At 38.2% G+C, this 12649-nt stretch overlaps 1 protein-coding gene across 3 annotated transcripts in view; it reads left to right on the top strand.

Annotated features, from left to right (window-relative positions):
* The window catches only part of LOC123942484 (cytochrome b5 reductase 4), a 97938-nt gene that overhangs the window by 32680 nt on the left and 52609 nt on the right, over positions 1-12649 (top strand). For all 3 annotated transcript variants that reach the window (XM_046006436.1, XM_046006435.1, XM_046006434.1), the window contains exon 4: positions 3436-3517. In XM_046006436.1, the coding sequence (XP_045862392.1) occupies positions 3436-3517 (82 nt within the window). The remainder of the gene's footprint in view (positions 1-3435; positions 3518-12649) is intronic.

Here is a 12649-nt window from a genome sequence, read left to right as displayed (position 1 = left end):
AGGAGGAAGCAGGCTCCCTGCGGAGCAGAGAGCCCGATGTGGGGCTCGATCCCAGGACCCTGAGATCATGACCTGAGCCGAAGGCAGTGGCTTAATCCACTGAGCCACCCAGGCGCCCCTTTATTTTATTTTTTTTTTATTTTTTTATTTTTTAAAGATTTTATTTATTTATTTGACAGAGAGAGAGATCACAAGTAGGCAGAGAGAGAGAGGAGGAAGCAGTTTACTTTGTATTTTAATGATGATGATCCATGTTGTGGTACTGGGATTTTACCATTAAGATAGTAAAATGAGATTGGGTTATTTTTAAAGTTGACTTTTTTTTTTTTAAAGATTATTTATTAGAGAGAGAGCGCACGAGTGAGTGGATAGAGGGGCAGAGGGAGAGAATCCTCAAACTGACTCTGCTGAGCACAGACCCTGACACAGGTCTGTATCTCATGACCCTGAGATCATGACCTAAGCTGAAACCAAGAGTCAGATGCTCAACTGACTGAGCCACCTATGTCCCCCAAGTTGACTCCTGAACAAATACAATTTGATATCTGTCTCTCCTACCTTCTCATCTATTTTAGAATTTATTTTTTGACCAGGTTGCCAGAAATAAAATTTGTTTTATATTTAAATGTACTAAAATGCATCTACTTAAATAGCAGAATTCCATTTGTTATTCATGTTCTTCATGGGTTGGAGGAAAGTCGTGTTTGGCCATTGGTCATAATAGCATTCCCCCTGGGAGGTTCTTATCTCTGATTTAAGGCAAATTCCCATTGTCATTTGTTATTTGTTATTGTCTAGCAATGCAAGCTAAGTAGAAAAGTTTAGGAACATTTGTGTGAAAAATTGTCTGCCATACCTTTTTCTTATTTCTGTTCTATAACCTAGATTTTACGGGAAACTCTTCTTTTGGAAGAGTATATTCAGCCTCAGGAGGTTACAGAGGTGATCTCAGTTGTGAGGTTATGTGGACCTTACTTACTTAAGTAAACCTTATTTAAGTTTTGGAGAAGTCGCAAGAACTGCTGTACTGTTAAATTCTTTAGCAGTTTAAACAGTACGTTAGTAATCAGATTGCTGCATTCCCCTTGCCTTTAACAGGACCAGTGATGTTTATTTAAGTCTTTACTTACCACAGAAGTAAGCAGCTTTATATTCTAGAAACTGTGGGCAAGCTTCTTGTATCCTTAAATATTTAAGTATTTATTCAGGGCTAGTATTTGAGTTGTACAACAAATATTAAATTATCTTTTCACTGTCAAATTTCTGTCTCTACTTTAGATCGTGCTTCTGACCTTGTGTTTTTATTTCCAAATGCCTAATGGGCAGTTTGATTACCCGTAGGTATTTAGTCGTTTTGCCTTCAAATTCCGCTGTTTCCTGTTTCTGGTATCCGGGACTTGAAGCCACTTGAATAATCTTTGCCTTCCTCATTACTCACCAATATCCAGTCACTGGCGAAATCCTGTGATGCTATCTTTAAACATTACATCCTTTTCTCTCTTCCCACTGCCTTAGATGAAGTCATCATCACCTTCTCTGGCCCTACTATTTTAATATTGCCCTGATCCTTTGCCTTCAGTACCAATGTAAATAACATGACAGCTGGATGCGTGTTGTTTAAGACAGTCATCTTAGCACCTCATTCTACAGATCTTCAGATGCACACCATTGACAGTGGGATGAATTGAAAGTCCTTAGTGTAGCATTTGATTGTATTGAGGCAAATATTCTCAACACGCATTTTGCTTTGAGCAAACTGAAGTGCTTTGAGCAAATCACTAGTTCCATGACTCACAAACCTCATACTTTTGCCTCCTTGAGTATGTTTCTCCTTCTTTAACTGCAAAATTCTACCCAGTGCTATAGCCCCAGGGATATTGCTTTACATGTCTTTGGATGTTCTGTAAATATTTGGTAAATGAAATTTTAATTTCTATTAATAAATGAGTGCCCATTTATAATTATGTAGTATGTATTTGCTATTTTAGTATATATTTATTTACTTAGAAGTGTACATAAAGATTCTTATGTCAGTGTTATTTGACCTGATTGTTTTATTGATGATCTAGTATTTTATTGAATAATGTATTAGTTTTCCTTTACTGGTCTTTTATAGTTGGACTCTAGATTATTTCCAGTAATTTGCTAATATAAATACTGCTATGATGAATATCCTGGTACCCACAACTTTGTGTATATGTGAATATTTTAGTGAAAGAGCTTTTAATTTTTTTTTTTTTTTTAGGCTTTTAATGTATATTGAGAAGGTGTCCTCCAGGGGGTATTTAAATTTAATTCCCACTGGTGAGTCTGGCAACAAATACTGTCAGTTGTTTTCTTTGAAGTGACAGTCTCAGTCTGTTCCTTTTCGAGAAAATGTCTGTCAGATACCCAAGTCTGAATAACCAGTTTATCAGTCTTTTTCTTTCTTTTACATATAAACAGACTTCTGAGATACAAGTTCATTTCAGTTTTTGCAAATCAAATAATTACTTCGGTATTTTTCCTCAAGGTGACCATCTTACTTTGAGCAGAAATATTTTTGAGAACTTCTCATTTTGTCAACAAGACCTGTACTCAAGCGTTTAGATTTAAAAAAATTAATCATTTTTCTACCTCATGAAAGATTTTTTTAAAGTGGGCTCCGTGCTGCGCAGGAGGGCTCCATGCTGTGCAGTTCAATGCAGGGCTTGAACTCATGACCCTGAGATCAAGACCTGAACAGAGATCCAGAGTTGGATGCTCAACTGACTGAGCCATCCAGGTGCCCCTTCATGAAGGATATTTTTTTTTTTAATACTTTATTTATTTATTTGACAGAGAGAGAGATCACAAGTAGATAGAGAGGCAGGCAGAGAGAGAGAGAGGGAAGCAGGCTCCCTGCTGAGCAGAGAGCCTGATGCGGGACTCGATCCCAGGACCCTGAGATCATGACCTGAGCCAAAGGCAGCGGCTTAACCCACTGAGCCACCCAGGCGTCCCCATGAAGGATATTTTTAAATGAAACCAATCCCCTGTGACTCCCATGGGTATGTGATGGTGAAGAATATAAAGATTGAAACCGCTGCCTTGACTCATGCCAGCATCCAAGCAGTTTCACCCACCATTCCTTTTTCCACATCAGTGCAAGCGTCAATACCAGCGAAAAAGACAAATACCATCTCAGTATTATTATGAATCTAATTGAGACCTCATGGATATCTGAAAGGGTGTCAAGAACCTCCAGAGATCTGCAGACAACACTTAGAGAACATTGTTCTAAGGAATCCCTTTGTATGCTGCCTTCCTGTTGCTCCCTTATTGGCTAATTGAATCCTGCTTTTTAATTTTCCAGAACAGTCAATGTAAGAATGGTTAGTTTGACTGCGAATAAAATTAGAGCATCTCATGGAATTGGAGTCATGTTGCTTTTCTTTCATTTATATCCCATACCAGGTTCATCGTTGGGTCAATTACGAATCAATGCTGAAAGAATGCCTGGTTGGCAGAATGGCCATTAAGCCTGCTATTCCTAAAGGTAAGCGATCCTGGTGCTAACCTGGCAGTGACATGTGACATGCATGTACTTTTTTTTTTTTTTTACTAAGATTTCAACAGATAGTTTTAAATAAATTGCAGTATTATTCTTATTTTTCACTGGCCTCTCGATCTAGTGACTGTAAAGATTGTACTTTAGTTCTTTAGAATGAAGCAATGACTTTATCTTAATTTTGACCTGTTTTGAGGAATCCCAGTGTGAGGAATGAGCATTAAATGGAAGTAAACCAACTTTATTTACTCTTTAGATAGTTTTCATTAGCCTTTTATTCTGTTGTTATATAGATTAGCCAGGACATTTCGTTAGAGTTGACTTTTAGACTAGTTTTTTAGAATTTTGCTTTCTGAATATGCAATATATTCACATGACTCAATCAGAAAATATATAAAGTTATACAGCGAATTTTTTCCTTCCAAAATTTGTCTCCCATTTGCTTTGAACCTTCTCCCTCCTTTAGTATGGAAAACATGTTCTGATTTTAAGCTGCTTTTAAAATATACCGATTTCTTCCCCTTACCTTCTGACCTGACTCTGTAATCTGTATGGTGTTGGAGATCCCCTCTTTACCTCCCAAGCTTATTTCAGAAAAACACTCTCTGAAAGTTTTAGACATGCATTAGGAATAGCAGAATTGTCTTGCTTGATTCTTTACTATGGAAGAAGTGGTAGTTGTTTCTTTTGAATAACTCCTGACTTTGACACTCAAATTAGAAGTAAATTGGCTTGTTTGACCTGAGTCTTCTGTTTATTAGTTCAGTGAGTCTTACAATTCAAGGCCTTATTGCCAGAGGCCTCATCAGCAGTGTGGAAGCAGCACAGGAATACCTAGACTTGAACCCTGGCTCCATGGCCTATTGGCTGTACCTTCTTTGGGCCAGTTTCTATCTCTGAGCCTCAGAGATATATATCTCAGATATCTATCTATCTATATATATATAAAATGATAAATAGGGCTAAGTATTAACGTGAGTGAACTTCCTTTCGCCACTGTAACAGATGCTCAGAAAGGATTCTTTTTCTTCCTATCTTCCTACACACAAACCAATATGTGTGTATACCAAAAGCATACTAGTCTGACCTTGTCTGACCTCTAGTATGTGGAAATTCTTGTAAACCCATTTACTTTTTTTTTTTTTTAAGATTATTTATTTATTTACGTGAGAGAGAGAGAGAGAGAGATCATGAGCAGGGGGAGGGGTAGAGGAAGAAGCAGACTTCCCCGCTGAGCAGGAAGCCTTACTCGGGACTTGATCCCAGAACTCTGGGCTCATGACCTGAGTTGAAGGCAGACGCTTAACTGACTGAGCCACCCAGGTGCCCAAACCCATTTCCTTTTGTAAACCAATTCCTTTCTCCTTTTAATTGACTCCTAAGTTCACCGATTCACTGTTAGCAGGAGACATGATATTAACTGAAGTTTCTAAATGACTACTGTTACCTCATCCTGACTGTTGTTTAACTCATTTACATAATCTTGTACTAGCTGTCATGTGTTCTTCTATGTTACCATTCAGGGTAATCAGGGTAATACAGAAAGTATCGCAGGCTCCTTAGGTTTTTAGTCCATACGAGACATGAAATTAGTAAAAGGACTTTACTGGTTTCCTTCCACCTCCCTGGAAATGAAAGACAGATCATCCTCAGAATGCTTCACCAAATACAACAAACACCATTTAAAATAAGCAGATGAGTTCAAAAGGAAATTTCCAGATATTTCTCCATACAAAAAGAGTAAGTAAAAGCAGCAATCCAGGGTGATAAGCTACCTCTGTTTCCCTCCAGGAATGATCTAGATATTGGCAACTTAAGAGCCACACTGGAATTTTAATGGTCATACAGAATGGGAGACCAGACTATGGGTCTGTAAAGGAAGGAAGTTGGAACTGAGACACCTGCCTATGGCTTGGACTCTTGAAGGTCTAGATGGTCAGTGAAATGGGAAAGCTTTAAAATAAAGAAAAATTGTCCAACAACAAGGGAGATATTAGGTTATCTTGTCATCCCTGACCTTGTTTATGAGGTGATAGGGAGGAAAGAGAGACTTCTCCTGAGAATTTGTAACCACAGCCCTGCCTACATAAGAGTTGGAAATTCAAATATGTTCCACCTATGTGGTCTCAGAAACCTCAAATCAAAAAGTAAAATGGCCTCTCATTAGTGGTTTCCCAGGCTGTTTGGCAGAGGTATATACAAATTTTTAATGGCGAAACACACTTTCAACCTAAAACCCTCAAAATATCCACAGGTACACAATAGGTAATTATTAGTACAGATAATAAATTAGGCAACATGAGGAAATGGGGCAGCAGAAACAAGCAGATTTTTACCCCAGGACTTCATTATTTGCATACAGAATAAATATAATCAGAAACATATTTAAAATACTTTATTTAAAAGAATGTGTTAGTAACAAATAAAAAGCACGATTAAAAAGAATCCTGTTGAATTAAAAAAATAAAAATAAATAGAACGTCTAGAAGTGAAAAATAGAGCTGATGACAACTACATAGCACAAATAGCCAAAGAGTTTAGACATAGCAGAAGAGCTCAGTGAACTGCAAGATTGAGCAGCAGAAATTATACAGAATGTGGAACAGAAAAACAAATGGGTAGAAAAACAGTCAAGAGTCGTGGCGGATCTGCCACTTGTATTCGGATTTCTCCCCTGGTAGGGAGAAGGAGGATATCTAAAGGGATAATGACTAAGAATTTTCCAGAAATTATGTCATAAATCCTCAAATTCAGGCAGTTCAGCAATTCCAAACAAGACAAATAAAAAGAAATCCATGCATAGACTCTTTGTAGTAAAACTGCAGAACACTAAAGACAATGAGAAAATTTGGAAACAGCCACCAGAGACAGATGTTCTGACAAACCAGTGCCTGCTGAATTGACAGCTAACTCATGTAACCTTTTTTTAAAAATTTATTTATTTTCAGTGTTCCAGAATTCATTGTTTATGCACCACACCCAGTGCTCCATGCCATGCAATACATGCCCTCCACAACACCCACCACCAGGCTCACCCAACCCCCCCACCTGCCTCCCTTCCAGAGCCCTCAGTTTGTCTCTCAGAGTCCACGGTCTCTCATGGTTTGTCTTCCTCTCCAGTTTCCCCCAACTCACTTCTCCTCTCCATTTCCCAATGTCCTCTGTGTTATTCCTTATGCTGCACAAATAAGTGAAACCATATGAGAATTGACTCTCTCTGCTTGACTTATTTCACTCAGCATAATCTCTTCCAGTTCCATTTGTGTTGATACAAAAGTTGGGTATTCATCCTTCTGATGGCTGCATAATATTCCATTTTATATATGGACCACATCTTCTTTATCCATTTGTCCTTTGAAAGGTATCTTGGCTCTTTCCACAGTTTGGCGACTGTGGCCATTGCTGTAATCTGTTAGCTGTTACCATTTATTTATCAGAAAAACAGTAGAAGCCAGAAAACAATAGAACAGTATCTTAAAAATGCTGAGAGAGGGGTGCCTGGGTGGCTCAGTGGGTTAAAGCCTCTGCCTTCAGCTCAGGTCATGATCCGGGGGTCCTGGGATTGAGCCCCCCATCGGGCTCTCTGCTCAGCAGGAAGCTTGCTTCCTCCTCTCTCTCTGCCTGCCTCTCTGCCTGCTTGTGATCTCTGTCTGTCAAATAAATAATAAAAAAAAAAAATCTTGAAAAAAAATGCTGAGAGAAAATAATTGGCAACTTAAATCATTCAGTAACAATAAAGATGAAATACAGGTAGTTAAGACAAGGAAGAAAAATAAAACAACCAGGAAACCAAATCAGCGGGGTTTGAGGGGTCTAGGAAACAGACTTTCTAATTAAATCCTAATCATAAAGAAGTGACACCATAATGAGCGTTCTCTCTCCTCCTCCTCCTCCTGGCGCAGGGGAGTGCAAACACATTTCTTACCCAGAATGAGATATGGAGTAGGTATTAAGTATTCATAAATTAAAAGTTTCCTTTTTAGCACTTTTCCTGGCCCTGATATTGATTACTGAGGCAGCAGAGGATCTACAGAAAGGGTACAAGTTTCATAGACACTAACATGGGTTCAGATCGCATCTCTGCCACTCATAAGCTGTTATGTTCTTTGACATCAATGAGCAGATCTGAGGGTTTTCCTTAGCAGTAAAATGGGGTTTAAGAACGAAACATCCTCCTGTCATTGTGAGGATTCAGAGAAGTCATGTTTGCTGAGCACCTAGCACAGGAGAAGCTGCTGACCCATACATGGTAGAGATAGTTAGCAGTTGCTGTCCTAACTCCCTTTGCCCCTCCACTCCTGCAGGACTGAGGCTGCTTCCGTTTTCTATTCTTTCTTGTATTCCTACAATTATTACATATAAACTAGCATGAACTAGTGTGTTTCACCTGAAAGATAGTTCTGTTTCTGTGAAAACGAAAGTGTTACCATTCCTATTGCCATGACATGTGAGAAGAGGGCTGTGAATCTGTGTTTTGCTATAAAGCCTTTTTGGATATATCTATGTTTTGCTAGGGTGAGGCCAGTAGTGGGTAGTGATGAGACAACTTGCAAAGAATTAGGGAACAAAAACTAGAATTTCATAAATCAGGAAGGTGTTGACTGCAAGTAAGGGGATCGGGTTTTTTTAATAGTTGAGACGTAAGATCTAACAAGATACAGTTTGAACTCCAGGCTAGCCCTCAGGAGTAGAGCATATGAAAAGGAACAGAGTAACTAAAGAGGAAGATCTAAATGTGTCAGAAATAAGGAATATTCATGATAATTAAGGTGAAGTACCATTTTAATGTAAGTACCACTTGTGCCCTTGGGCAGGGATTGATCATCAAACTCAGCTGGCCTTATTGATAGAAACTACTAGAATGGTATACTGTGTGGTGACTAACCTAATAGTTAAAAAAAAAAAATTAAGTAGTAATTAGAGTTAAAACTAAAAAAAAAAGCATTTCCATTAAAAAAAATTTTTACTAGAATGGGATAGCTGTGTTGTCCAAACTGGGGGAGTTCTGAGTTTGCAGGGAGGCTCTGTTAGTAATTGTGCTGGGATGACAGGGGATAAACTGTGACTCTGGTAAACCAGAACATGTGTTCAATCTGCAGTTAGAACTTCTAGATGAGATGGGAACAGAGGATAAAAACAGATGAAGTGGGAATAGAGACTGAAACCAGAGATGAGGTGTGAACAGTAGGTGAAAAGAAACTATTGCCAGCCTGAGGATTTGTGGGGGGGAGGTGGGACGACAGGGGCTACAGCAAAGAGGAATTTTATTCATCCCCTTCTTTCAATACAAGATCCCTGGCACCCTCTTTTTGGTAGGTGGCCTGCAGACCCCAAACCAAGGGAATCCAAAATCCAGGCATTTTATGGGCATCCCTACAGTTGGCCAATTTTGGAAGGGTAATTTTCAGTTTATCTGGTGGTTTCTAGTATGGCAGTGGCAAAATGCGTGAGTGTCTAGGAAGAAAACAGGAGCTTAACTGTGTAGAATATAAAACATAATACTAGTGGGGGTACCTGGCTGGCTCAATCAGTTAATGTCTGCCTTCAGCTCAGGTCATGATCCCAGGGTACTGGGATCGAGTTCTGCATCAGGCTCCCTTCTGCTCCCTCTGCTTCTGCTTCTCTCTCTCTCTCATGAATAAATAAATAAAATCTTAAAAAAACAGAAACAAAAACAAAGAAACCCCAAAACATAATACTAGTGAATCCTTATCAAGCAAGGAATCAGTGCTTTTTAAAATAATCCTTTGTTTAAAAAGTATTATGGTTTGTATTGTGCTTTAGAAAGATATTAATAATGAATAAAAGGAGAAATTTTGCTTAAAAAGCTTCAGTTCTTGATTACTTATTTATGTGGAACACTTCATTCTCTGGCAAAGATGAAAAATGTTCTTGCTTTTTACCTTTATTTTAATCCTTTGCTGCCATTATTATAGGCACAAAACACCTATGGCTATCAAGTGCTAGAATATGTCTCCTTCAAACATAGATGCATTAAAAGTGTAAATATTGCATTTCAAGACTTAATTTGAAAAATGAATGTAAAATGTATCATTAATTTTACAGTGATTACATGTTGAAATGATAATCTATGTTCTGGATATATTGTGTTAAGTAAAAAATATATTATTAAAATTAATTTAACCAGCCCCTTTTTATTTTGTTAATGTGGTTATTTGAAAAATTAAAATTATGCTTGTGGCTTGCATTATATTTATTTTGGGCAGCACTGTTTTAGACCATAAGTATACTTTAAGAAATTTTAATGGAAGTCATAGTGCAATGTCACAAATGTTTCTTCTTAATTTCTCACTGCTTTATCATGGTTTCTAATACTTTATTTTTTTCATTTTTACACCCACTCACTCAAGCAGTTACTGACAATAACGCACTTGGTACCATAGATCAGTAGCCTACTACTGATGAAAGAGGAGTTAGGAGCTGTTCTAACACCTTCACTTTAAAAGTGAAGATATACTGTATGTTAATTAATTTGGAATTTTTCCCCCTCCCACTTGCCCCCCGCCTTTTTTTAACTAACTGGAATTTCAATAAAAGCTTGAAACAAAAGAATTTTTTTTAATTTTTTTTAATTTTTTTTTTTAATTTTATTTATTTGACAGAGAAATCACAACTAGGCAGAGAGGCAGGCAGAGAGGCAGGCAGAGAGAGAGGAGGAAGCAGGCTCCCTACAGAGCTGAGAGCCCGACGTGGGGCTCGATCCCAGGAACCTGAGATCATGACCTGAGCCGAAGGCAGCGGCTTAATCCACTGAGCCACCCAGGCGCCCCAAGAATTTTTTTTAATTTAAATAAAAATAAAAGTGAAGATACTGAGGTTTGTATTTATATGTATCTTACTTAAAAACTATAGTTATCAACTGGAGAATTCTGCCATTTGAAGAACACATGGATGCTTCCTTTTGTAAGGCAGAGAATCACCTCATTAAAGTTATCCACTTTTTCACATTTATATTTATATGTATATTTATACTAATATTTATATATGCCAAAATCCACAAGGGAGTAATGTCTGGAGACATTCTGGTGGTCACAACTAAAGTAGGTGCTACTTGCCTTCTAGTGGCAAGTGGAGAGGACAGTGATGTTCCTGAATACCCAATAGTGCACAGGATAGACCCCCATAGCAGAGAATTATCCAGCCCAAATTATCTAACCCCAAATCCACAGGGTTTCTGAAATAAGAGAAGATGAGGTGTGTAGCTCCATGACAAATGTAAAACATTCAGATATAAAGGCTCAGCCTTTGTCTTCCTAGAATGCTTTTTTTTTTTTTTAATTTCTTTTCAGCGTAACAGTATGCATTGTTTTTGCACCACACCCAGTGCTCCATGCAATACATGCCCTCTCTATTACCCACCACCTGGTTCCCCAACCTCCCACCCCCGCCCCTTCAAAACCCTCAGGCTGTGTTTCAGAGTCCATAGTCTCTCATGGTTCATCTCCCCTTCCAATTTCCCTCAACTCCCTTCTCCTCTCCATCTCCCCATGTCCTCCATGTTATTTGTTATGCTCCACAAATAAATGAAGCCATATGATACTTGACTTTCTCTGCTTGACTTATTTCACTCAACATAATCTCTTCCAGTCCCATCCATGTTGCTACAAAAGTTGGGTATTCATCCTTTCTGATGGAGGCATAATACTCCATCATGTATATGGACCACATCTTCCTTATCCATTCATCCGTTGAAGGGCATCTTGGTTCTTTCCACAGTTTGGCAACCGTGGCCATTGCTGCTATAAACATTGGGGTACAGATGGCTCTTCTTTTTACTACATCTGTATCTTTGGGGTAAATACCCAGTAGTGCAATTGCAGGGTCATAGGGAAGCTCTATTTTTAATTTCTTGAGGAATCTCCCCACTGTTCTCCAAAGTGGCTGCACCAACTTGCATTCCCACCAACAGTGTAAGAAGGTTCCCATTTCTCCACATCCTCTCCAACACACGTTTCCTGTCTTGCCATTCTAACTGGTGTAAGGTGATATCTCAGTGTGGTTTTAATTTGAATCTCCCTGATGGCTAGTGATGATGAGCATTTTTTCATGTGTCTGATAGCCATCTGTGTGTCTTCATTGGAGAAGTGTCTGTTCATCTCTTTTGCCCATTTTTTGATATGATTATCTGTTTTGTGTGTGTTGAGTTTGAGGAGTTCTTTATAGATCCTAGATATCAACCTTTTGTCTGTACTGTCATTTGCAAATATCTTCTCCCATTCCGTGGGTTGCCGTTTTGTTTTGTTGACTGTTTCCTTTGCTCTGCAGAAGCTTTTGATCTTGATGAAGTCCCCAAAGTTCATTTTCGCTTTTGTTTCCTTTGCCTTTGGAGACACATCTTGAAAGAAGTTGCTGTGGCTGATATCGAAGAGGTTACTGCCTATGTTCTCCTGTAGGATTCTGATGGATTCCTGTCTCACATTGAGGTCTCGAATGCTTTTCTACAGGACCTTGTGACAAATGTCTGCATGTTTTCAAAACATAGCTAAAATATTACCTCCTCAATGGAGTCCTTTCAGATTCCTTTCAAGTAGAGATACCCTCCTCTATGCTTCTATACCTAACCTACATACCTCTTTTAAAGCATTATCATATTGTATGTATTCAAAAGAACATATCATTTTATTTTAAATTCTGTTTATTTAATTTATTTGAGTAAATAATGCATTCACGTGATTCAAGTATCAGTAGTGCCCTTGTCATACCTGTCTCCCATCTACTTGTTCCCCCTCCCATACACACCCAAAGTTAACCACGTCACTACTTTCATTATGAATCTTTCCAAATTTTGGGGTAATTTTAGTAATTCAGTAAGCACACTGAACATATTTATATTTTCCTAACTTTTTATCAAAATGGTTTTATATTATACCAATATCTCTATTAAGATGATGATCAATAAATATTTATCAAAGAATGAGGATACTGGTAAAAGAATTTTTCTTTCTTATCTCGGAGGAGTCCTCCATGGCTCCACCCAGCAGAGGTAAACTAGACTGGGGTCACAATTAAAAATTCCCAACCACCCTCTTACCAACAAATAGTTGCATTTGGTCTATAAATTGCAGTGTTTGTTTTCAAAATGACTGTGATCTCTCCAGA

This window comes from Meles meles, chromosome 5, assembly GCF_922984935.1.
Source record: "Meles meles chromosome 5, mMelMel3.1 paternal haplotype, whole genome shotgun sequence".
NCBI lineage: Eukaryota > Metazoa > Chordata > Mammalia > Carnivora > Mustelidae > Meles > Meles meles.
This window is presented reverse-complemented; position numbering and strand designations above follow the sequence as displayed.